At 42.1% G+C, this 21,988-nt stretch overlaps 10 protein-coding genes across 21 annotated transcripts in view; 5 read left to right on the top strand and 5 right to left on the bottom strand.

Moving 5' to 3' along the window:
- LOC117575802 (5'-AMP-activated protein kinase subunit gamma-1) overlaps positions 1-4,501 on the top strand; it is a 72,213-nt gene extending 67,712 nt beyond the window's left edge. For 5 of the 6 annotated variants that reach the window (XM_052006537.1, XM_034260182.2, XM_034260187.2 and 2 more), the window contains 4 exons: positions 2,374-2,664; positions 2,735-2,913; positions 2,976-3,179; positions 3,242-4,501. In XM_052006537.1, the coding sequence (XP_051862497.1) occupies positions 2,374-2,664; positions 2,735-2,913; positions 2,976-3,179; positions 3,242-4,075 (1,508 nt within the window). In that variant the 3' untranslated portion in view covers positions 4,076-4,501. Of the gene's footprint in view, positions 1-1,863; positions 2,266-2,373; positions 2,665-2,734; positions 2,914-2,975; positions 3,180-3,241 lie in introns of those variants that run through there. The other variant, XM_034260188.2, reaches the window with a different exon arrangement.
- Positions 4,502-4,775: 274 nt separating this feature from the next.
- On the top strand, positions 4,776-6,336 carry LOC117575809 (histone-lysine N-trimethyltransferase SMYD5). The gene is made up of 4 exons (XM_034260201.2): positions 4,776-5,028; positions 5,084-5,566; positions 5,625-5,802; positions 5,859-6,336. Exons 1-4 carry the CDS (start codon positions 4,861-4,863, stop codon positions 6,206-6,208), a joined length of 1,179 nt encoding a protein of 392 aa, XP_034116092.1. The 5' UTR covers positions 4,776-4,860; the 3' UTR covers positions 6,209-6,336.
- LOC117575812 (DDRGK domain-containing protein 1) lies at positions 6,295-7,494 on the bottom strand. Its single transcript, XM_034260205.2, has 2 exons — positions 7,284-7,494; positions 6,295-7,219 (listed from the first exon to the last, which is right to left on the bottom strand). Exons 1-2 carry the CDS (start codon positions 7,372-7,374, stop codon positions 6,387-6,389), a joined length of 924 nt encoding a protein of 307 aa, XP_034116096.1. The 5' UTR covers positions 7,375-7,494; the 3' UTR covers positions 6,295-6,386.
- Positions 7,495-7,618: 124 nt separating this feature from the next.
- LOC117575813 (transmembrane emp24 domain-containing protein eca) lies at positions 7,619-8,692 on the top strand. The gene is made up of 2 exons (XM_034260206.2): positions 7,619-7,856; positions 7,938-8,692. The coding sequence occupies exons 1-2, from the start codon at positions 7,724-7,726 to the stop codon at positions 8,453-8,455; spliced, it is 651 nt and encodes a 216-aa protein (XP_034116097.1). The 5' UTR covers positions 7,619-7,723; the 3' UTR covers positions 8,456-8,692.
- A 201-nt stretch (positions 8,693-8,893) lies between these two features.
- LOC117575804 (peptide transporter family 1) lies at positions 8,894-11,811 on the top strand. Of its 2 annotated transcripts, XM_052006539.1 has the most exons (8): positions 8,894-9,253; positions 9,346-9,543; positions 10,028-10,262; positions 10,314-10,582; positions 10,644-10,849; positions 10,909-11,214; positions 11,275-11,711; positions 11,776-11,811. In XM_052006539.1, exons 1-7 carry the CDS (start codon positions 9,220-9,222, stop codon positions 11,674-11,676), a joined length of 1,650 nt encoding a protein of 549 aa, XP_051862499.1. In that variant the 5' UTR covers positions 8,894-9,219; the 3' UTR covers positions 11,677-11,711; positions 11,776-11,811. The 2 variants fall into 2 exon arrangements, with proteins under 2 accessions (XP_051862499.1, XP_034116082.1); XM_034260191.2 differs by having other exon boundaries at positions 8,897-9,253; positions 11,275-11,811.
- LOC117575810 (nucleoside diphosphate kinase 7) lies at positions 11,801-13,298 on the bottom strand. The gene is made up of 4 exons (XM_034260202.2): positions 13,059-13,298; positions 12,832-12,998; positions 12,612-12,779; positions 11,801-12,555 (listed from the first exon to the last, which is right to left on the bottom strand). Exons 1-4 carry the CDS (start codon positions 13,185-13,187, stop codon positions 11,859-11,861), a joined length of 1,161 nt encoding a protein of 386 aa, XP_034116093.1. The 5' UTR covers positions 13,188-13,298; the 3' UTR covers positions 11,801-11,858.
- Positions 13,299-14,503: 1,205 nt separating this feature from the next.
- On the bottom strand, positions 14,504-16,322 carry LOC117575814 (uncharacterized protein CG16817). 2 transcript variants are annotated; one of them, XM_034260208.2, is made up of 4 exons: positions 16,157-16,322; positions 15,459-15,545; positions 15,136-15,392; positions 14,504-15,066 (listed from the first exon to the last, which is right to left on the bottom strand). In XM_034260208.2, the coding sequence occupies exons 1-4, from the start codon at positions 16,168-16,170 to the stop codon at positions 14,888-14,890; spliced, it is 537 nt and encodes a 178-aa protein (XP_034116099.1). In that variant the 5' UTR covers positions 16,171-16,322; the 3' UTR covers positions 14,504-14,887. The 2 variants fall into 2 exon arrangements, with proteins under 2 accessions (XP_034116099.1, XP_034116100.1); XM_034260209.2 differs by having other exon boundaries at positions 14,504-15,063.
- Positions 16,323-16,372: 50 nt separating this feature from the next.
- LOC117575815 (cytochrome c oxidase subunit 5A, mitochondrial) lies at positions 16,373-17,170 on the top strand. Its single transcript, XM_034260210.2, has 2 exons — positions 16,373-16,510; positions 16,573-17,170. The coding sequence occupies exon 2, from the start codon at positions 16,575-16,577 to the stop codon at positions 17,022-17,024; it is 450 nt and encodes a 149-aa protein (XP_034116101.1). The 5' UTR covers positions 16,373-16,510; positions 16,573-16,574; the 3' UTR covers positions 17,025-17,170.
- Positions 17,171-17,287: 117 nt separating this feature from the next.
- Positions 17,288-19,336, bottom strand: LOC117575806 (kynurenine aminotransferase). Of its 5 annotated transcripts, none has more exons than XM_034260197.2 (4): positions 19,282-19,336; positions 18,515-18,835; positions 18,223-18,459; positions 17,288-18,167 (listed from the first exon to the last, which is right to left on the bottom strand). In XM_034260197.2, exons 2-4 carry the CDS (start codon positions 18,833-18,835, stop codon positions 17,355-17,357), a joined length of 1,371 nt encoding a protein of 456 aa, XP_034116088.1. In that variant the 5' UTR covers positions 19,282-19,336; the 3' UTR covers positions 17,288-17,354. The 5 variants fall into 5 exon arrangements, with proteins under 5 accessions (XP_034116088.1, XP_034116085.1, XP_034116084.1 ...); XM_034260194.2 differs by lacking the exon at positions 19,282-19,336 and adding an exon at positions 19,094-19,210; XM_034260193.2 differs by lacking the exon at positions 19,282-19,336 and adding an exon at positions 19,161-19,196.
- A 489-nt stretch (positions 19,337-19,825) lies between these two features.
- LOC117575807 (trophoblast glycoprotein) overlaps positions 19,826-21,988 on the bottom strand; it is a 43,695-nt gene continuing 41,532 nt past the window's right edge. The window contains exon 3 of the mRNA XM_034260198.2: positions 19,826-21,985. Coding sequence (XP_034116089.1) covers positions 20,632-21,909 — 1,278 coding nt within the window. The 5' untranslated portion in view covers positions 21,910-21,985 and the 3' untranslated portion in view covers positions 19,826-20,631. The remainder of the gene's footprint in view (positions 21,986-21,988) is intronic.

The following is a 21,988-nucleotide window of genomic DNA, read 5'->3' as shown; positions in this document are numbered from 1 at the left end:
AAAAAAAAAATATAATAGTTTTTCCCACTCACCTCGCGTTGCGCGAAGAGTATCCATAACTCAAACAATTCAAAGTGCAATTGAAGGTCTACCGCGCCCCTCCTCACTCCCGCCCCTCTTTGTGTTCTAACGCCTTCCAAATCGAAGACATTAGTCATTGGTGAAGAATTCAAAGAACAAAAGAATTACTTAAACGAAAACGAATATATATATCGTACATATATATTCGTTCACTAACTAAATACTATATAAATATATATATATTCGATCGAGGCGCCGCGACGCCAATTTGCAACAAAACCACAATTAAAATTGCTTTGCAATTGTGCAAAATAAAAGCAAATACAACAAATTCAACAGCAACAACAACTATAAACGGAAAAAGAAAAAAACTCAAAAGCATTTTAATTAACTTGTGCAGAGGCAACTCAAGAAAAACGAAAAATAAAAAACAAGCAAATAAAAAGCCACTAATCAGAGAGACAACAACAATTACTAAACCAAAACAATAAGACCTAAGAAATAGATATACACACACACACACACGCACACACCAATTTGTATTGCGTGTGTGAATGGCGAGGGGGGACCTTCACCTTTTTTCAATTTGCTGCCTCTTTGTTATTGTTTTTTATTTTTTAAATTTTATCTGACCGATTAAAGACTTGCTGCTGTTTTTTTGATAAATATGCCTTGGCAACAACACTCAGCTGCTTTTTAGGGCAGTTGGCTAATTATTTTAACTACTTTCAAATAAATGCGTGTATATTTCAATATCCATTTTAGCCTTCGCATTTTTTTAAATTTCTCTTTCCTTATTTTGTGGCAGCTTTGTCATCGCGGACAGCGAATAATTTGTTTAAAAAATGTGTAGGAGCTGAAATTATTATGAAGAAAATGTGAAAATCTTTATATACAAATGTTCGAGTATTAGATATATGGATGTATAATCTAATGTGAATTATTGATATTTTTTTTGCCCAGGAAGAGATTGAAAAGAAATACATTTTTGCCAACTAATCCGAATGTAGTGTCAAGGGAATTAGTTTGTTTATGATATATTTGCATATTTTAATGTTTGCCACATAGTTTTTCCAAATACTCAAGTCAGAAATTATAATATATTGTACCACTGTTTTTATTTGTTTGTGTGATATATTTTAAACGTGTGCCGCCTATGAGAATTTAATTAATTTCTTGGCACAAATGCTTAGCTAATTTTTGTAAGCGCTTCGACAATGCAAAAAGTATTATTGTGCATATTGCATTTGTTATTTTCTGACAGTTGACGAGGGCCCATAATCTTTGGGTGTAACTTGGCATGTATTTGATTAACACCCTTTTTCAGTACCGCCTTTTGTGTTTGGTATAGTATTAATTGGTTTTCATAGATTGTCGCCTCACTCTCTCCTCTCTCTCTGTCTTTCTCTCCGTGCAATGCTCGGTTTGCCATTTCTGATGTTGGGGACAATTGTCGCTTGTGCTTGTACCCAAATTGTTGATTATATTTATGGCTGAATAAATTTATAAACTATTTTCGGTTCCTCTATTTGTTTGCCTCTTTCCTATTCTCGCCACACACTTTTATTTCTACGCTAAATTTATATTAATTAAAATGTCTAAATGTAATTTATTGAAATGCAGACAAAGCGCGCGCGTCGAGCAAAAAAAAAAATATAACAAATAAATGAAAAGGAGAACAATTTATAGTCAACGTTGCTGTGGTTTTTGTTGATTTTTTGATTGCCTCAAATTGAAAAACAAATTGAATAATAAATAGAATAAATATTTAGTTAGTGCTGCAGTTTGGCGTTTTGTTTATCGCTGCGTAACAGTGAGAAGCGCGTCGAGGGGCGCGCTGCTGTTAGCGTCGCTGTCGCTGTTAAGCCGCTGTTATGTCACTGTAAGCCTTGATACTGGCTTAATTAGTTGTTCAATTAGCGGCCTGAAATAGAATCGAGTGTGTGCCAGTTAATTGACAGCATCCACTGACTATCAGAGTGTCAGAGCTAATGGTGAAACGTAGTGGTGATTGATTCTCACATCCCCCTTTGCCTTAACCCCATTCCAATTTCATCGGGAAAATCAAACGCATGTTACAGTTGCACTTCTATTCAAATCATGCGGGCCGCTTGGTGCTCGGCGGCAGCGGTCGACCCACCGATGTCCTCTACTATCCCTTGGAGAGCATCAAGGAGTTTGAGCAAATATCTGAGGCATGGAAGCGACTGCTTGCCCAGTTGCTCAATAAAGGCGCTGGGCCCGGTACATATTTATGATCCAACTGATTTATTGATCTCTTTCGAAATTTTAATTTACATTTATTAGCGACTGATTAACAAAATATTTCGTTTGTTTATTCTCTACTTGCAGAGGAGGACGACTCACAGATCTTTGTGAAGTTCTTTCGTTTTCACAAGTGTTATGATCTGATACCCACCTCCGCCAAACTGGTCGTCTTTGACACTCAACTGCTGGTGAAGAAAGCCTTCTATGCGTTGGTCTATAATGGTGTTCGTGCAGCGCCACTCTGGGACTCGGAGAAGCAACAGTTCGTGGGCATGCTAACCATTACGGACTTTATCAAGATCTTGCAAATGTATTATAAGTCACCCAATGCGTCTATGGAACAGCTGGAGGAGCACAAACTGGATACGTGGCGCAGTAAGTTATAAACAAAAAAATCAATTTAGCCAAGCACATGTATATTAAATCTGAGTACATTTTTTTATAGGTGTGCTGCATAACCAGGTTATGCCATTGGTCAGCATCGGGCCAGACGCTTCCCTCTATGATGCCATTAAAATTCTCATACACAGCCGCATCCATCGACTACCGGTGATTGATCCAGCAACTGGCAATGTCCTGTACATATTGACACATAAACGCATACTGAGGTTCCTGTTTTTATATGTAAGTTGAAATGCAATGTAAATCAAAGATATAAACTATAGCGTTATCATGCTCGATTACAGATTAATGAATTACCAAAGCCCGCATATATGCAAAAGAGTTTGCGCGACCTGAAGATTGGCACCTACGACAACATCGAGACAGCCGACGAGACCACAAGCATTATCACAGCGCTCAAGAAGTTTGTGGAGCGTCGTGTCTCGGCTCTGCCTCTTGTCGATAGCGAGGGACGACTCGTAGACATTTATGCCAAGTTTGATGTGATTGTGAGTATTCCTTGAACTTGGAAGAAGAATCATTTAGTTAATGAATTTTCCAATTTTTGTAGAATCTCGCCGCCGAGAAAACCTACAACGATCTCGATATCTCGCTGCGCAAGGCGAACGAGCATCGCAACGAGTGGTTCGAGGGTGTGCAAAAGTGCAATTTGGATGAATCGCTGTACACGATAATGGAGCGAATCGTTCGCGCTGAGGTGCATCGTCTGGTGGTAGTCGATGAGCACCGCAAAGTCATTGGCATCATTTCGCTTTCGGACATATTGCTTTATCTGGTGCTGCGGCCCAGTGGTGAGGGCGTCGGTGGCTCCGAGAGTTCACTGCGTGCCTCTGATCCCGTGCTGTTGCGCAAGGTCGCCGAAATGGAGGCTGAAGCGCCGCCACGCAGTCCATCGGCTGCCAGCTCCGGCAATCGTAGCCTTATCGAGGACATACCCGAGGAGGAGACAACAGCAACGGGAGCGCCAGCTTCAGCGTCATCGCCAAAAGGCGATGCTGATAGTGATAACAATAAATCCGCCAGTGAAGACAAAGCCAATAATAATCAGCACGAGCTGACGCCCAATGGTGATAGCAATAACAGTCCAACCGAAGTGTCCTTTGCCGATGAGGCGCAAGAGAATGCCGACGACCAGGTCGAGCGCAGTAATTGTGATGAAAATAATGATGATGATGATGATACTGATGCTGATCAGAATCGGGATCAGGATCGTGAATTGGAGCGCAAAAAGGCAGCCGCTGTCGCCATCAATGCGACGGCGCGAACGGGAACAGGAACGGGAGATGACGATGATGGCTTGAGCAGTGCTGTTTCGGCTGCCTCGGCGCTCGGTCAGACGCTGGCCACGCCCACGGCGCGAGAGATGGCGCTGGTTAGTGAATAAATTTTTAATTTAAATAAATAATAAAAACAAGAAACAACCCAAATACAAATTAAAGAAAAACAAAAAATACAATTATGAGAGAAAGAAGAGGAGGAAACAAACAACAATAATAAGAAATAAAAGCAAAAACAAAAACCTAAAATAAAGAAAGAACATTAAATTTGAATATTATTAGTTGTTAGGCGCAAAAGTTATTATTATATACGAGAAAATATGATTACAACTATGAAATATTATTATAATTATGTATTTTACAAAAAGCAACTAAAAACACATAACAACAAACACACACCTGTTAACAAGAAATGTTTATATATATTATATTTAAAAAAAAGGAAGCAAAACAAAATCAACAAATTACATTAGCATGTCTTTAAATTATGTAATTGATTATTATATAATAGTATAGAACAAGTCAAAAACAAAGTCGTTTCTGTTTCTATTCTACAATACTTGATGTCTGGATGATGATTTTGGAGACTGCGGGCAGTAATGCAAAAAACCATTCGGGGCCTAGAATTGGGTTCAATTCTTTATAAATCACAAACGCTGGTTTAAATGTGGTCTACAAAACGCTATTTAAAAAGTAGCGCCAATATTAATGTACTTCATAAAGTGTAACCAATTTAGCTGGTAAATGTTGCAGGTGATTTTTGTTGGTATATTTCCTCACGTAAAGCAGTATCTTATGAATTTGGAAATACGGCCACATCGTCAACAACTTGCACGTGCATACAATTCGAAAGCACATCGGGTTCTTTGTTTATGTTGTAAAAAAGGACAAAATGAATCATTTTGAGATACGTGAAGTGCCTGGAAAAGGTCGGGCGATGATAGCAACCAAGAACTTTGCTGTCGACGAAATAATTTTCGAAGAGGAACCGTTTGTATCCCATCAGTTCTCGTGGAATGCAGCTTATGGCTATGCAGCGTGTGACAATTGTATGAGACCGGTATGTGATAACATTGGAATGCGCCAAGTATTTTCTAATTCATCCATCAATTTAGTTGGAAACATTGGTAGAAAATGTGCGACGCCTTGCCAATAACAATGCTATAGTTGTGCCGCTGGTGGAACACGATCCCACAGCCGTTTGGGTGCCACAATTTACACAGTGTCAACGGTGCAAGGTTCGTTACTGTTCCGAGGATTGTCTAGTATACGCCAAGAATAAATATCATCAAGTGGCCTGCATGGGTGCCTTTCGCAGCGACGACACTCATCCCATTAATGTACTCAACGAGACATGGAAGAAGATGCACTATCCACCAGAAACCGGCACAATTATGCTAATTGTGCGTCTGATGGCCATGTATAAGCAGAGCAAGAATAAGCCAGAATTCCTTGAGCAACTGCAATCGTTTCAAGCTTTAATTGTTAACCGTGAACAGAAGATATATCACAAATTATTGGGCGAGAAGTTTGAGCAGCAAATGGAGCAATTATATACCGCATTTTGCAATGCTTTCAATGATGAGGAGTTCGCGATGGCAAGTTACAAGTTAAGTTCATGTATAGCACATCTACTAAGTTGTCTTTCTTTTACAGTTTACCACACCGGATGCATTCAAGACCCTGATGGGCATATTGGGCACCAATAGCCAGGGCATTGCCACCAGTGTGCTTGCCCAGTGGGTGACTAAGGTAACGGACTTGCCGCTGCCCGAAGCGGACAAGAAACAACTGGACACTGTGATCGATGGGCTATACGAGAAAGTGGGCGATTGTAAGTTGCCTTTACCTTTATTATGGCAGACTTGCTAAATTCAACCTAATTCATAGTTGTTGGCGAGTTTCTGAACAACGAGGGCTCTGGTTTATACATTCTGCAGAGCAAAATCAATCATAGCTGCGTACCAAATGCGCAGTCCACGTTTCCCTACTCGAATGATCTGGTCGTACTCAAAGCTGTGGCACCCATTCAGCAAGGCGATGAGATCTGTATTTCCTATTTGGACGAGTGTCAGCTGGAGCGCAGTCGCCACTCGAGGCACAAAATATTGCGCGAGAATTATATTTTTGTTTGTCAGTGCACCAAGTGCAGAGCACAAGCTTCTGATCCAGATGTGACTAGCGATGAGGAAGAGGATGACGAAGATATGGAGTTTGATGACGACGATGACATGGAATAGGCTAAACTGGCTACCAGTTTATAATTGATATTCATTGTGTACCCATTTGATATGGTTACTTATGTATAGAAATAATACGACTACTTTTGTTCATACATATTAATATATGTATTATATATATTAACGTACTTTAACTATGCGTATATAGATGTAGTTTACAAATGGCTAACAAATCTCCTTAGGCACTGCCTTCAGCAGCAGCAACGGGCGTCAAGTTAATAAGATTATTGCTGCTTTCTGCCAACTCGGCAATGGACACACGGCCGCGCTGCTTAATGAACTTGGCCACTGCAGCGAGTTCCGCTTCCGAGACGTAGATAAACTTGCCACGATCGTCGATTACACCAGTGATGGTTCCATTTGCCTGCAGCTCTTGAATTCGTTCGATGGCTTGCTGGGTCTTGAGCTTGAATGCCGTGGCCAAATCTTCTAGCAGAACAACCTTGTTGTCCTTGATGTACTGTATGAAGTCGGCCAGTAAGTTTTCCTTTTCCTCGGCATCGCCCTCCTCGTAGCCTTCTTCCTCCACACTGAATGCTGCCTTCATTTTCAGATACTCCTCATGTTCCTTGCGTTCGCGCTCTTCCTTGGCCAAGCGTTCTGCTTCGGCTTTCTTGCGTTCAACCTCCGCTTCCAGCTCATCCTGCTCCTTGCGTTCGGCCTCCTCCTTGGCCTCCTTCACCTTGCGTTGTTCTCGATCATGGAGTTCTTGTTCGCGCTGCAGGCGCTTCTGCTCCTTAGCCTCCATCTTGGCGCGTTTCTTGGCGCCCATCTTCTCGTCGAGGACAGCACCCTGTGGTACTCGCTGTCCATCATCGCCAGCTACTGCGTCATCCTCGTCGGAATCGGCTGGAGGCGCTGCTGCAGCAGCTGCCACTGGGGCTGCGGCTGCTGGCGCATTCTGACGCAAGCGATTGCGCTGATTGCGAGCGATTTGTGCACGTCTCGGAACACCTTCCTGTGCACGCTGTGGGACGCCACGTTGTGCCTGTGCAGCAGCGGGCTTTGTTTCTAATTGACAGAATTGCAAAGGTCAGTGTGATGTTGCGGTTTTCATTCATTGTCAGTGTCTTACCAGTCTTGGCATTTCGGTTCTGCAGGAAGTAAAGTGTGAGCAGCACAATAAGCAGCGCAGTGGCAATGCCTATAAGTAATATCAGGTCCATTATTTGTTCAAGATTGCACTAGACAGGTATGACAAAAAAGTTAAACGTCAACAAATGTGTCAGCTGTTTGAGGTTGGTGCTGCCAGATTAACGCAATTATTGTTTGTGTTCGAAGGATGGCAGCCCTGGCAGTTGCCAGCAACTGTACCAGCTGTTTTATTTGATGCTGCCAGACGAGCAGCATAATTGTTTGTTTTTCGTTTGTGTGTGTGTGATTTTGCCAGGTGGCAGCCCTGGCGTTTGTCAAATTGTAGCCACTTTGTCTCTTTTTCTCATGACGTGTCGGCGAGCTAGATTCTTTTTATAAAACAAATAATCGTAGCTCTTGTGGAATTTTGTTCAAACCGAAATGCGCAACCAACTAATCTGCCTGGCCTTGGTGCTTTGCACCCTGCATACCGCCTGCGGCCTGTACTTTCACATATCGGAAACGGAGCGCAAATGCTTCATTGAGGAGGTGCCCGATGAGACGACTGTGATTGGTAAGCAACAAACAAATTGGGCAACTGCCCTGTTGGCCAACATACGTATACAACTCTTACCGCCAACTCTGTTTCTTGCAGTCAATTATAAGGTAGAACTGTATGATCCGCGCTCCAATGGCTTTATGCCCTCGTCGCCTGGCATTGGAATGCACGTTGAGGTGCGCGACAGCGACGACAAAGTGATTCTATCGCGTGTGTACAGCTCACAGGGACGCATGTCGTTCACATCGCACACACCCGGCGAGCATGTGATCTGCATGTACTCGAACAGCACAGCGTGGTTCAATGGAGCCCAATTGCGTGTCCATCTCGACATTCAGGTGGGCGAGCACGCCATCGATTATGCCAATGTGGCACAGAAGGAGAAGCTGACCGAACTGCAGTTGCGCATACGTCAGCTGCTCGACCAAGTCGAACAGATCACCAAGGAGCAGAACTATCAACGCTATCGCGAAGAACGTTTCCGTCACACCAGCGAGAGCACCAATTCCCGTGTGTTGTGGTGGTCGCTTGTCCAGACTTTGGTGCTGGTGCTGATGGGTTTCTGGCAGATGCGTCATTTGAAGAGTTTCTTCGAGGCCAAGAAGCTGGTGTAAACAACATTGGCAAATCGAACTTGGCCAACTATATTGGTTATTGGTTGGCTTCATCAATTCGTCTCGTAAATGTTTTTTTGATGGACGCAACCAAATTGCGAACGCGAATTTCATCGATGTATCATCCAGATGCGTGTTTAGTTTTAATTACCTAGTTGGGGGTTTCGTGTGCCGCGCTAAAATACTTTTCAGCCTAATTTAAATAAAAATCAATTGTAAAATACTTGTAAAATGTGATCAATCACTGTTGTTATTGTGTACTATATTGTTATTGTTATGTTATCACCCGGCCAAGTCCCGTGACTTGAAGTTCCCTGACTAAGCCAGACTTGGAGACTCGTTATCAGCGTGTTGGGCCCAAGCACATGACAGGGAGAGAGAGATAACCTGCTGCAAGATGCAACTTACATTTGCTTTGTCGCCCGCTTTTATCGCAATGTTTGCTCTTGAGCGACGGCGACGTGCACACGATGTCAACAAAGCAAGGCAACATCAACAGCAGCGGCAGCAGCAGCAGCATCGGTGGCCATCGTCGACTAGACAGTTAGTAGCTGTAGTGCCGTGCTACACAACGGACGTTGGTGTGGGAGCAGCACGCTTGCCAAAGAGCGAGCACATTGTGAGAGTGCAAAACCACAGACATAAAAGCCACAAGGCACAAAACCAAATCGGACACAACGCTGGTAACTTGATCGGCTCAACTTAGAAACAAAACAAAAATCGACAAGCAAGTTGCTTAAACAGCGGTTAAAAACACCTGGAAAATGTATCGAGCTACTGAAATTGGCAGCGAAGAAAGTAAGTTTTTTAGTTTTTATGACCCTCAAGATAAACGAGATATAAGGCTAGATAATGTATCTCACCTATCTTATTCTCTGTTTACTCTATAGCTTTGCCTGCTCTCGCGGAACTAACACAAGCAACAGCCGATGGAGAAGCATCACAGCTGACGAAACCACGCAGTTCCCTGCCCAACTATGGATTTGCACCCATATCAAACATCCGCCTTGAGTACAAGTATCCACGTGCCGTATACTTCATATTGGCCACCAAGTTCTTTGAGGCTTTTGCGGCAAATGGCATGCGCAGTAAGTGTAATGTGGAAACTCTGACCCACTTATTACCAGTGCAATGCGGTAATTCGCTTAGTATCACAGCTTAGCTAGACAGTAATCTTGCATTGTTCTGCCCAAAAATATTCCACAAGCCACGCTTATCAGCGGACAGACTTTGGTGCATACACACAGAGGGAGGTCTTATTTGATAATTTAGATCTTAGATCATTGGCTGCTGCTCTAGAATGCGATGCAGTCTGATATTTGTACATATATTGATTCAGCAGCAATTTTTGTTTGTTTGCTTAAAAGATAAGGATGCAACCGAAAGCTGTTTTAGTAAATAGGAAAAGCATTTGGAATTTTTTCATTAAATATTCATTAATAAAGTTAAGTTATGTAGGAGAATGAATGAATGATTTTTTTACAGATTTTAATTCAAATTTGTTAAGGATAGAAGAGGAACAAGAAATTATATTAAGTCCCTTTCATACTATCTTTCTTCTATTCCCATCAGCCATCTTGGTTCTCTTCTTGCGTGATGATCTTAATTTTTCGGAAAGCTTCTCCACGATCATACTTCACATATTCAACTTCTTTGGCCAATTCTGTCCCATAATTGGAGCCGTGCTCGCTGATAGTTATATGGGCAATGTTCGGACCATATCTGGATTTTGTTTTCTCTATGCTTTTGGATGGTTCCTGCTGACGATGACGACGTTGCCTTATGTTGGCATGCCAGTGACAGCATTGTAAGTGGAATCCGCAAACTAATATTATTGCCTAACTTACGCTATCGGCAGTTTGCTGGTATCCATTTCCTTTATAGCAGTGGGCAATGGATCAGTGCGAGCCTGCATCACATCGTTGGGTGCACTCCAGTTCAAGTTGCCGGAGCAAGCTGTATTCTTAGCGGAGTACTTCTCCTTGTATTATTTTGTCTATTACTTTGGCATATTTGTAAGCAAAATTATTCCACCGCTAGTGAGAGCAAACACTCAGTGCTTCGACAAGACAACTTGCTATCCAGCTGTGTTTGGCACATTGGGCAGTTCCTTTATGATGGCTTGGTGTAAGTATTAGTGAAAGTATCTTTAACATTAAATAGCTAATTATAATTTGTGCTTTTGCAGTCATCTTTCTAGTTGGTAAATACTTTTATAAGTCGGAAAAGCTATCCGGGGATAATATTCTTTTCAAGTTCTGTGGCTGCATTAAGACAGCGCTTGTGGGCAAGTGGAAACGTCGAAAGTCCAACAAGAAATACACTTACTGGCTGCAGAATGCTCTGGGTCCTTATGATGTGGACTTTGTCAACGATGTGTCCAAAGTGTTGCGCGTGAGTCAACAGTTAGTTAGCTGCTATCACCACGATATCAATTTTTATTATCTTTGCAGATTAGCAAGCTATTCATTCCGCTGCCCATTTACTTTGCGCTGCTCGCTCAGCAGGATTCAAGCTGGACATTTCAGGCGACCATGATGAACACTACGGTGATGGGTGTGACTATACAACCCGATCAGGCCAAGGCTGTGGGTCCCATCCTTCTATTCATATTGATACCGCTGTGGCAATATATGACAGCTCCTCTGCTGCGTCGTCTGTTCGACTGGGAACTGCAACCGCTGCACAGCGTCACTATTGGTGGAATCTGCTCTGCTGGTGCTTTCTTTTGTGCTGGAGCGTTGCAAGATCGAATTATGGTTAGTTAACAAAGTGTATATTGAAATGATTTGATTAATCAACTAATTATTCTCTGATAGGCTGCACCCATCAATAGCATCAACATCGGCTGGCAAGTTCCGCAGTTTCTGCTGCTCATGATGGGCGAATTGTTGCTTTCGATTCCAGGACTGCAGTTTGCCTTCACCCAAGCGCCGGCCTCAATGAAATCTGTGGTTACCGCCGCCTGGTTTCTCAACAATGCCTTCGGTAATCTGATTGTGGTGCTTATTACGCAATTAAATATGCTGAGCTCGCAGAAGGCCGAGTACTTCTTCTATGCAGTGGTGATGCTGATAAGCATTATCATATTTGCTCTGCTGGCCTTTGAGTATGCGCTGCAGGATCGAAGGCGTTACTTCCAGGCCAGGGACTTAGTTGTGCTGTTGCCTGAAAATCCAGACGAAATGCCCACGTCCAGCAGCCAAAGGGCGAGTGTGTAGTTAAACCTCCAGTATTGGTTTCCACTTCAATTATGGTATGAAAAATTACGAACAAATCTACATAGCTAAGTTATTCTTACACCTTTTAAACAATTACAGAACTGAAGCAATAAAATATACATCATTTTTATAGAATTACATTTAATTTATGCACAGGAGAAAAGAAACACGGACAACTGAAATCATTCGAGTATCTTAAACATGTACTGCAATTCCAAATTTGTATCGTCTGGCAGATCAGTGCAGTGCACAGCATTCAGCACCTTGGATACACCAAATTTAGAGCGCAAAGTATGAGGACGTAGCAGTTTTGCAATTTCCGGATCCATTGGACCGCAAAAGCTCCGGAATTCCTGATACGAATTCTTCTCGGGATCCTCACAGACAATCTCCAGGCACATGCAAACACCGCTGGCCAGCTGCGCCACCATAGGAATAAACTCAGGCAGGATGCCGCGATAGACTTCGTAGAACTCTTCGCAATTGGCTCGAGCCATGAGCAGCATGCGCATTGCTTCGATTTTGAAGCCAGATGTTAAAATCTCATTTAAAATTTGCCCCAGAAAACCATCCTTGATGCAGTGCGGCTTAATGATGGCCAAAGTGCTATTCTTAAAGCGACAATCCTTTATAATGCTGTGACGCTCCTCGAAAAAGAACTTCAAATCGTTGGGAACCTTTTCTTCTCTTTCTGGACAATAGAAACCATAGCGCACCTCTTCCCGCTCGAAGAGTTGCTGCATGCTGGGCGACAACTCGATCTTAGTGGAGGCATTCTCTGTATTGTACTTGGAGCAGGCTGCGATGATCTCAGCCACATTGTCACCGATCAGTTCCAGACTAATCGCAGGTCCAGCTAGCAGTTCATTCATTAGCACGCTATACGGTTGAAAGGTTTAATGCAACTAGATCTTAATGTATTGTGGTTAACTTACGATGTGTGGACATCGTCATCCTGTTTGCTGGACAAAAACTGTGTAACTGTTTTCGGTGTGAACTGAACCATTAAGGCGTTGTTAATGTTGATCTTGTTGTCTATGAGTGTGGTCAGAAATTCACCCAGATTCTTTGGCCACATGCTGCTCTTAAGCAGCGCAAAGGCTCTGCAAGACAGTATTCATTAAAACTCTTTCGATATTGTTAACTTTCACTTACCGCTTGCGGTATTTGGCCAAAGTGTTGCGAGTGACTTCATCGCCATAGTCAACAATATCAAATTGCCGTCCAAACACATTGATCTTCGAGCCAACAAAGAAATCGCGATCACTTAGTTCAGGGATTTTGGTTCGTCGCAAAAACGTCTTCTTGCTACGCTGATCAAACTGTCATTTAAGTTAGTTTTATTGTTTGTTAGTTATTTAAATTATTTCAAATTAATTTACCACTTCGACGGCGCCGTCGCTTAAATAATATGTTAAAAGATAAGTGTGTGTAATTCCTGCCTCGACATGAAACCATTCAGCCACAAAGGCGAGCCTTCCCGGATTTGTGGATTGCATCTGTGCTCTCATTTTGTATATTTAATAATAAGAAACGCTCCTTGTATTGTTCGTTTTTAATGTTAATTGCGGGTTTATAATGATTGTTGTCACTTGGCATGTTTTGTTGTTTGGGCAACATTTCAAAGCCTGCTAAACTTCTACCCGCGTTGCCAAGCGACTGCTGCCAGAGTTGCCAGATGTTTTTAATTGAGTTATAAGCAGCAATCGAAATATTTGTTTATACTGCACTATGGGCTACGAGTTTATTTTTTTAGGCAAAGCTTCCGCAGGACACAAGGATCATAACAACAAGTTAGGTAAGGACAATTCTATAAACTTATATTTATATTTTGCAAGGATAAGAAGTTAAAAGGACTAGCTATAGGGTAAGTATTAAGCAAGGATTACCACAAGGATAATGCCGAGATATTACCTATTTTCGATAAATCACATCTTAGTTGTAGTCAGGATATGAAAAACATTATTATTTGTAATAGGGCTATCAACTGGCCAAAGGACTTTCAAATCGTCCTGCTACTTTCGGAGCCAGCCAGGATGTTGGATTCTTAGGTGACCCCATATTTTTTTTTATGACAATTGATAGTTTTCGATCCAATGAATCGAATGCATTTAATCCTGTCAAAATATACTTGTATATGCCTGAGCTATGATAATTTTATTTAATAATGAACAAATTTTTGTAGCATACTTTGAGGATGTACCATTATAAACAATTTTAATTGTTGATATAACTCGGCAGAATCTGAAATGATTTCGAAGGGACACTCATTTTTGTATTCACAGGAGGCAACTCTATCGATTGGCATTCAAAGATTTTCAGGATCAATCCGAAAAAATTATCGAAAATTTTACAAGGGGGTGGGTGGCATGCAAAAATTGTCCTAAAAATGCTTATTCCGGCGTAACTCCGCCATTTGACGGACGATTTTGATGTCCTTTTCCAGATCGATAGATATTTATATAAGAATACAGAATCCAAACCAATATCCTTGAAAGTCCTTCAAACGACCGAGATAAAAGGATATTTTCGCATATAATAAACTCGCCATATCTCAGAAGTCCTTGGTGATATCAAACTGAATCTAGTGTCAAACAATGTATTTTGAAGAGGACTATCAACTTGCCAAAGGACATTCAAGTCGTCCTGTAACTTTCGGAGATAGCCAGGATTTTACAAATTCGACAATTTTCTTAATGCTCCGAGAAAATAATTTTTTGTTGCATACTTTTAGGAAGTGTCAATTTCACCCATTTAAAAATTGAATCTGATAATCTAATAATAATTGCTTAAACTCTATAAAAATTCTTCTTAAATTCAACAGAAATTAACAGTATTTCGAGTTTTTGTTTTTATTTTAATTTCCTCTTTATTTACAGGAAACAAAAAATTAATAAATTGCAAATGAAACTTCGCAATGAATTGGTTGTAGCTTTCTTCCTGTTATTATTATTGTTGTGGCGAAAATCCAGCGAAATATTGATGCACTTCTTTGTTCCTTTTTGATGTTTACCCTCGTTAACAATGCGCATTTGCTGCGCAAGGTTATCGGTGTAGTTTTTGGAATAGTGTTTATGATCGCATGAGTCTGTGGTTTGAATGTGTATGTGTTTTGTATCTGTGCATGTTATAGTAGTAGAGGGGACTATGTGTATGTGTATGTGTGTGACTTAACGGTATATAAGGGTCTCGGCTATAGCTACGACTCTAATTACTGCTTCTTGTCACCCTCCCCACCCTCTTCATCATCCTCATCGTTTTGCGACAGGCTGGGGATGTTATCGTCCGAATCGTCATCTTCGTCCACATTGAAATCGTCGAACTTGTTGTTCCAATCTCCGCCGGGACTATTCAGCAAGTTGCCAAACATGCCGTTATCCTTGGGATCTGCTTTAAGATACAATTTATAATTCAATTAGATTAATAACGTAATTTTTAGGAAAAACGCAGCTTTCTTACCTTCTTCATCGTCAGACTCGTCGCGCCACTTGGCGAAATTGGCTTTCAGGAAATGCAATTTGGTTTTATCCGTGGTCAGAGTGGGCCAATATGGTCCGCTCTCCTTCTTGGGTATTGTGAATTCAAGGCAACGTCCAATATTCTTGCTTGTCACTTTCTCCGGCTCAACCGCATGCAAAAAATTCAATGTGACTTCATATTTCTTCGATGCATCCAGTGCATTTACACCCTTGAAAGTGAAACTGTTGTCTGTCACTCTGTGAAAGAACAAAAAATTTAAAGTATTTGCACTGAAATGTATTATTACAAAAAATGTAACTCACTTCTGTTCAATGTCCTTGCATTCCACATCGATGATAACGTAAACCAAATCGTTGCGCTGAGCCCACGAAACGGGTGGGGGAATAGAACTGAAATGGGAAAGTATTGAATATTTTTGTTATTTCTTTTTTTGTTTTATTTACAAATAAACAAAACGCGGCTTGGAAACGAGTCTTGACATTGCCGACCATATTTACTATTGCTGCATCGGTGGTAATTCGGCCATAGCAACAACAATGGCATCGATGTTTCTAGAACTAGTTCTAAAGTGCAAAACCAAATCGTTTTTGATTGATTTGCATGGAACAAAAGTCCATGCTGTGGAAATTTCGACAATGGGGGCAACACTTTAAACAGAAATTAGCGCCAACCCGAACATAACCTCAAACGTCAGTGAGTTTTTTCGTTTCAGATGGCACCGCGTACTGTCCCAAAAATACAACAATGCAATGCGCATGGGACACGCCCACCGCTAGAATGGCAAGCAATGCATCTCAGCAACGAATAGCGCAATGCAATTATCACCAAACTAAAGCATTTGAACGACACACATTGCAAAAAATAGACGCCGACGTTAAGATGACCCCACAGTAGTGAAAAGCACGCGTCGCACAAAGAAGCCACAAAAAGAAGAGAGCCGCCGACACAGCTGAGACAATAATATTGAATTGTACTAACTAATGCTAGCACATGGACTTACCCTGCTGCCGACATTTTATTGTTGATACGTTAAGGCTATTTATCAATTATCCAAGCCGCTAACACTGCTTGTAAGTCTATTTTCAGCAGAAAATGCGATTTTCAGCTGAATTGTCCGACACAAAATGAGAATGACTGCTTAGTAACTCGCACAGTGTTTGTTAACGTTCGACTGGCAGTTAATGCCTTGCACAGCACTGTCGATACTACTTTTCTTCTAAACTAGTGTTATTATTCGATATACGCCACTGACATATATCGCTGGAAATAATTTTTAAATCGATTCATCGATATTACATGAACATCCCTATTCTGTCATCTGTGTGAAAAAATAGCAAGAGCAAGAGCAATAAAAGTGAGTCGAACTGTTACTTAACCAAATTTTAGCATAACTTAAAGTTTTATAATTTTTGGTAGCAATGTTGCGTATTACTGCCGGTAAATTCGCCACCGCCATGCGCGGCACCGTTGGCACCACAGCCTCGCGTGTTGCCGCCGTGCGTTGCGTCCACGGATCCGAGGAATCGGCCGAGGAGTTCGACAAGCGTTACGAGAAATACTTTGCTCGTGAAGGCATCGACGGCTGGGAGGTGCGCAAGGGCATGAACGATTTGCTCGGCATGGATCTGGTGCCCAGCCCAAAGGTGATCGAGTCCGGTCTGCGCGCTTGCCGTCGTGTCAACGACATTGCTTTGGCCATCAGGTGGCTGGAGGGCTGCAAGGACAAGTGCGGTGACCAGAAGGCAACACTCTATCCCTACTTGTTGGAGAAGATCACACCAACTCTGAAGGAGCTGGGAGTGCCAACTGTCGAGGAGCTGGGCTACGACAAACCCGAATTGGCTCTGAAGTCCGTATTCGATATCTAAAGCGTTTACTTTTCCTTTAGTTTAATACACACACACATACAAAGCGTAACACACATACAAAGAAATCCAATGTACTTGGTGCGGATGAACATGTTATTGGATTGCAAATAAAAGGAGATTGGAGTAAGGCTATTACACGGAAACAATAGTTTTTGTTTGACATTCGTTTCTTGGTTATGTAATTGCACCGTGCGCAGGTTATGAATCTGCGTGCACGTTCAAGCCTGCATGATGCGACAATCGAACGTTGCGAGACACTCGTGTTAAATTCAAAACAAATTCGTTTATTGATAATGTACAAATGGAGTTTGAGCAGTTTTAAACTACACATTATTTCCAGCTCTTGAGCAGCTCAGCTGCCTTATTAAGATTCTCTTGCTTCTTGATAAAGCAATAGCGCACAAAGTCCTCGCCTAAATGCTTATTGGGTTCACTATAAAAGGCACTGGGCGGAATGCCCTGCAGACCCATGTTTTTGGTCATCCACTTGGTGAACTTGTAGTCCTTGTACTTGTCGGTCTCCGAATCCAGGTTCAGCTTGCTTGCAAGGGGTGTCCAATCCGCCAGCATGAAATAGCCTCCCTCGGGTATTGTGGGACGTAGTCCAGCCTCGTTTAGGAATTTGGCCATAAAATCTCTCTTAGGTTGCAATTCGCGCGGCAAGCTATGAAAATAGCATTCTGGTTTGTCCAGACGTTCAAGTTCCAACTCAAAACTGCGTGCAACGCCTTCTTGCAGTGGCGTTGGGCAGGTGTAAACCGAATTCTGATGAACCATTTGCAAGTTTCTTATCAACTCGTGCGGTCCATAAGCCCAGCCGGTTTTCCAGCCCGTCACCGAGAAGGTTTTGCCAGCCGAGCCTATGGTAATGGTGCGCTCCCACATGCCAGGCAAGGTGTTGATACGTACATGTTCCACTCCATCGAAGACGAGCCACTCATAGACTTCATCCGAGACGCAGAGCACATTCCACTTGCGACACAAGTCAGCAATGACCTCCAGCTCCTTGCGATGAAAGACCTTTCCAGTTGGATTGTGTGGCGTGTTCAGTATGATCATTTTCGTTTTCTCATTGAATAGTTTTGCAAGCTCGTCTTCATCCAGGACCCAATCGGCAGAGCTGATGGGACCTTCTTTCTCGCGCTATGAAAACGAAAGGCTTAATAGATTGTAAAGAATAAATGATGCGACAGTTTACCAATTTCAAGGGAATGAAACGCGGCACTCCGTTGGCCATTTTGACCATAGGTTCGTAGCAGTCGAAGAAGGGTTCAATAATGATGACCTCGTCACCGTTATCAACGTGTCCCATAATTGTAGAATACAATGCTTCGTAGGCACCCGCTGTTATCAGTATATCGTTCAACGGGTTAAGTTCGCGTCCAATGAGCCCGCTGTAAAGCTTCGCCAGAGCCTGCACCAAACGCACATGGCCCTAGAGAGAAATCGCATTTAATAATTTAACTCTTAGTTATCCTTCGTCCACTTACATTGCCTCTGGTGTACTGATGCAGTAGTGGATTTGGATCCTTGGCAATATCAGCGAGGGCATTGGTGACGTAGTCAGGTGCAGCATCATCCGGGAAACCTTGGCCAAGATTTAATGGCTTATACTGCATGGCTAGGGCAATATATTCGTTCCACACGCTGGGCGTACTGCCCTGCAAGCGTTTTGGCAAATCAAACTTATCCATGGTGTCCTTGGTTGCGTTCGCTGCTTTATGCTGATGCCGTTGGGTGATCGCAGCGTTTAAAGTGCGAATGCCAGAGAAGCGGGGTAAGGTGCAGACACGGCGACAGGTTTTGAGCATCTGAAATTAGATGAGCTTAGTTATCGTACACGAAGTAGTTTCAAGAAACACGAGACACGCGTACCGTGCGTGTTTTCTTTGGTTTTGGTTTATGTTGGGTGTCTGCTATCACAAATGTTTAAATGCAATCGTTTTTCTGGAGAATGAGTATATTCTAATGGACTTATGCAGCTGCGTGACGTTGCATAATGGAACTATTGAAATAATACCAAGTTGGAAAAGGTGCGACGAAAACACACAATTTGTTTATGCGCTCACCACACAAATCACACACACAACTAAAACAATATCACAAGCGTTGCTCTCATTCGCAATGCTCTCTTACAACTGTAGCGCAAATTGGCATTGTGACAGCTTTTGTATATTCATGTAGCAGATAAAGCAGCGTTCATTAACATTGCGGTTAGCGTAATTATGCCTTAATTGTCAAATATTGTAAAGTTTACCACAATAACATTAGCCGCTTATCACAGCACATCTTCTTCGTCTTTTTGCCATTCACAGTACTTGCAACGCGAATAGTGTTGGCAAACGATAAAGTGGCGAATTGCGCGCTATTGAAATTTTTCAAATAATTAAATTAGGCAAATATCTATAATACTTACTTTTAAATATCAAATATAAGATATTAAATGCAAATATTTATAATACTTACTTTTAAACCAAAATTTATTTAACTTACATGTATTAAAATCTTGCAAATGAATTAGAAACAAAGGAATTTTTGAAGACTATTTTGAAATATTAATACTAGGAAAGAGCTACGTAAGACGTGTTTTTGCTAGTTTAAATACATTCAAAAGTAATAATTCCTTTGTTGCTCCATTATTGCTTCCATTATTTTTAAGTCTTCAACAGTTCAGATGGATCATCCACTAGCACAACGCGTTTGTGTAATGTTTTGCAATAAAGAATAGTTAAATTAAATTTGAAAATCATGAGTGCCATTCTGCCTGTAGAGGTATTTTTCAAAAAGTAAAACACTTTAAACCATTTTTGGGGTTTTATTTATAAAAACTGTGTGTTAATTACGTAAAATTAAAATGAAATCATGTAAGTAGTACAATTGACAAATGATTAATAACATTTTTAAGTATCTCAACGCAAATGTATGCTGGATGTAAGTAAGTAAGTACGTCATATGTTATAAAGGTTGAAGTTTTTTATATGCATTAATATTTTTTTGCTTGTTTTGTTTTTCTTTTCATTTTTCGTTTGTTTGTTTTTGTTTTGCAGAGTTTTAACAAAGTAAAGCTACTAAACTTAAATCACAGATAACACTAACGTGTTTGTTACAATATATATGTATGTAAGTATGCTTTATATGCGTATATGTATGTATGCAATTGGGTCTTTTTTCGAAATCATAGAACGTACAACAAGACTGACTTAATGCTACTTAGAAAATCGCTAACATTATTGCTGAATTTGTTTGTTCGCTTGTAATCAACTTTGCCACATTTGTGTGTGTGTGTGTTTTATTACCTTAAATGCAACAATTTCTCTTATATACTATCAAACAATACGTTTGTGAGTGTTTAAGTGTATGTGTGTGTTGGGGTGTGAGCGTGTGTGTGTCTGTAAGTAGATTTAACGGAAACGATTCATCAAATGCGCTTGTTGCTTTCCCTCCATTTCTCCATATCTCTTCGTTCCCTGTGAATGGCACACATTTTGCGCTATGCGAATGGCAAAAACGAAACTGCATTTAGCTGTGTAGCTGCTTCTTCCCTTTGTTCGTTATATGGACGTGGTACTCGTTAAGAATGGACATAGTGCAAGTAAAATGCAATTGTTTAAACGTGCACCTCCGGGCAGTCTTCGTCCTTAATTGATGTGTACTGCACTTTCTTGGCCACATTATCAAACACCGGCGTCATCATATACTTCAATTTGTCGCGACTAACGTAGACGAGAGCCACCAGCAATCCCAGCAGGATCATGGTGAGCACGATCAGTAGAAAGATCAGAGTGGCCGTGTGTCCACTAATGTGTGGTTGCAGCTGCCCGTAAAGCTGCTCATCTTCAGCAATATTGAGGAACGAAGCAGCTGCCGCCATCTCGGATGAACACTCTCCCATATCCAGTTGGAGGATGTGCGCCGGCGCCGGATCAACGTGCTGAATGCCATGGAAGCACATCAGACTCTCTTGGTTGCGCACCGTAACGCGTGTGGCCTGCAACCACGTGCGGAACGAAGAGATCTTGCAGTCGCATACGAAAGGATTGAGATTGAAGTCCACGATCAAGTCAACGGTACGATTTTCACGCTCCTGCAGCTGGTTGAGCACACGCATGTCACTGGGCTTGACAAACTCGAACTTGTTTCGCTCCAGATCGAGGAAGCGCAAATTGTTCAAGCATCGCACCTCAAAGTTGATGTCCTTGAGCAGATTGTCACCCAAATGCAAATCGCGCAGCGCAGGCAAATCGCAAAACACATTGCGATCCTTGAAGTGTGTAATCTCATTCTGTTCCAGATGCAACTTCTGCAGCTTCACCAGCTGACTGTTGACGAAGATATCATGCAGATCCTCGCTCAGCTGCGGTGAACTGTGATCCTCGAAGGCGTCGGTCAAATGCAAACTCTGCAGATTGCCAAAGTTGGAGAAGACACGCGGATGATGATGATTGACCTCATCGTCATTGCGCGAAATGCTAAGATTGTTGTGGTTCAGGATGAGACGCTCCACACGCGGCACATGATGATAGCTCTTGCCGCGTATCTCGCGTATGTGATTGCTGCTCATGTCGACAATCTTCAGCTGCTTGTAGTCATTGATGCTGCCAAAGACATTCCACGGCAGCTCGGTGATGTAATTGCCGGTGAATATGAGTATCTCCACTTGCTCGGGCATATGCTCCAGCACACTGGTGTTATTCAATCCCGCGTTTGTGCAGTTTACGATATATTGAATCGTCCCCTCGTACATCTCCTTGCCACAGGCGCAGGCCGCTGGGAAATAGGGTCCACAGCTGGATGAACTTTCCGCGTTGCTCAGCGACAGTGCTGCGCTAATGGCTAGCAAAGCCACCAGCAGCATCTGTGGCTGCAGCTGTGGTTCGTTGGCCATTTCACTGCTGCTCCCGCTCCGGCTCCGGCTTCGGCTCTCGCTCTTGCTCCGACTTTGACTGCGTCACGAGATATGGCTG

Source organism: Drosophila albomicans, chromosome 2R (assembly GCF_009650485.2).
Source record: "Drosophila albomicans strain 15112-1751.03 chromosome 2R, ASM965048v2, whole genome shotgun sequence".
Classification (NCBI taxonomy): Eukaryota; Metazoa; Arthropoda; class Insecta; order Diptera; family Drosophilidae; genus Drosophila; species Drosophila albomicans.
Note: the sequence above shows the minus strand (reverse complement) of the source record. Positions and strands in the feature narration are given on the sequence as shown.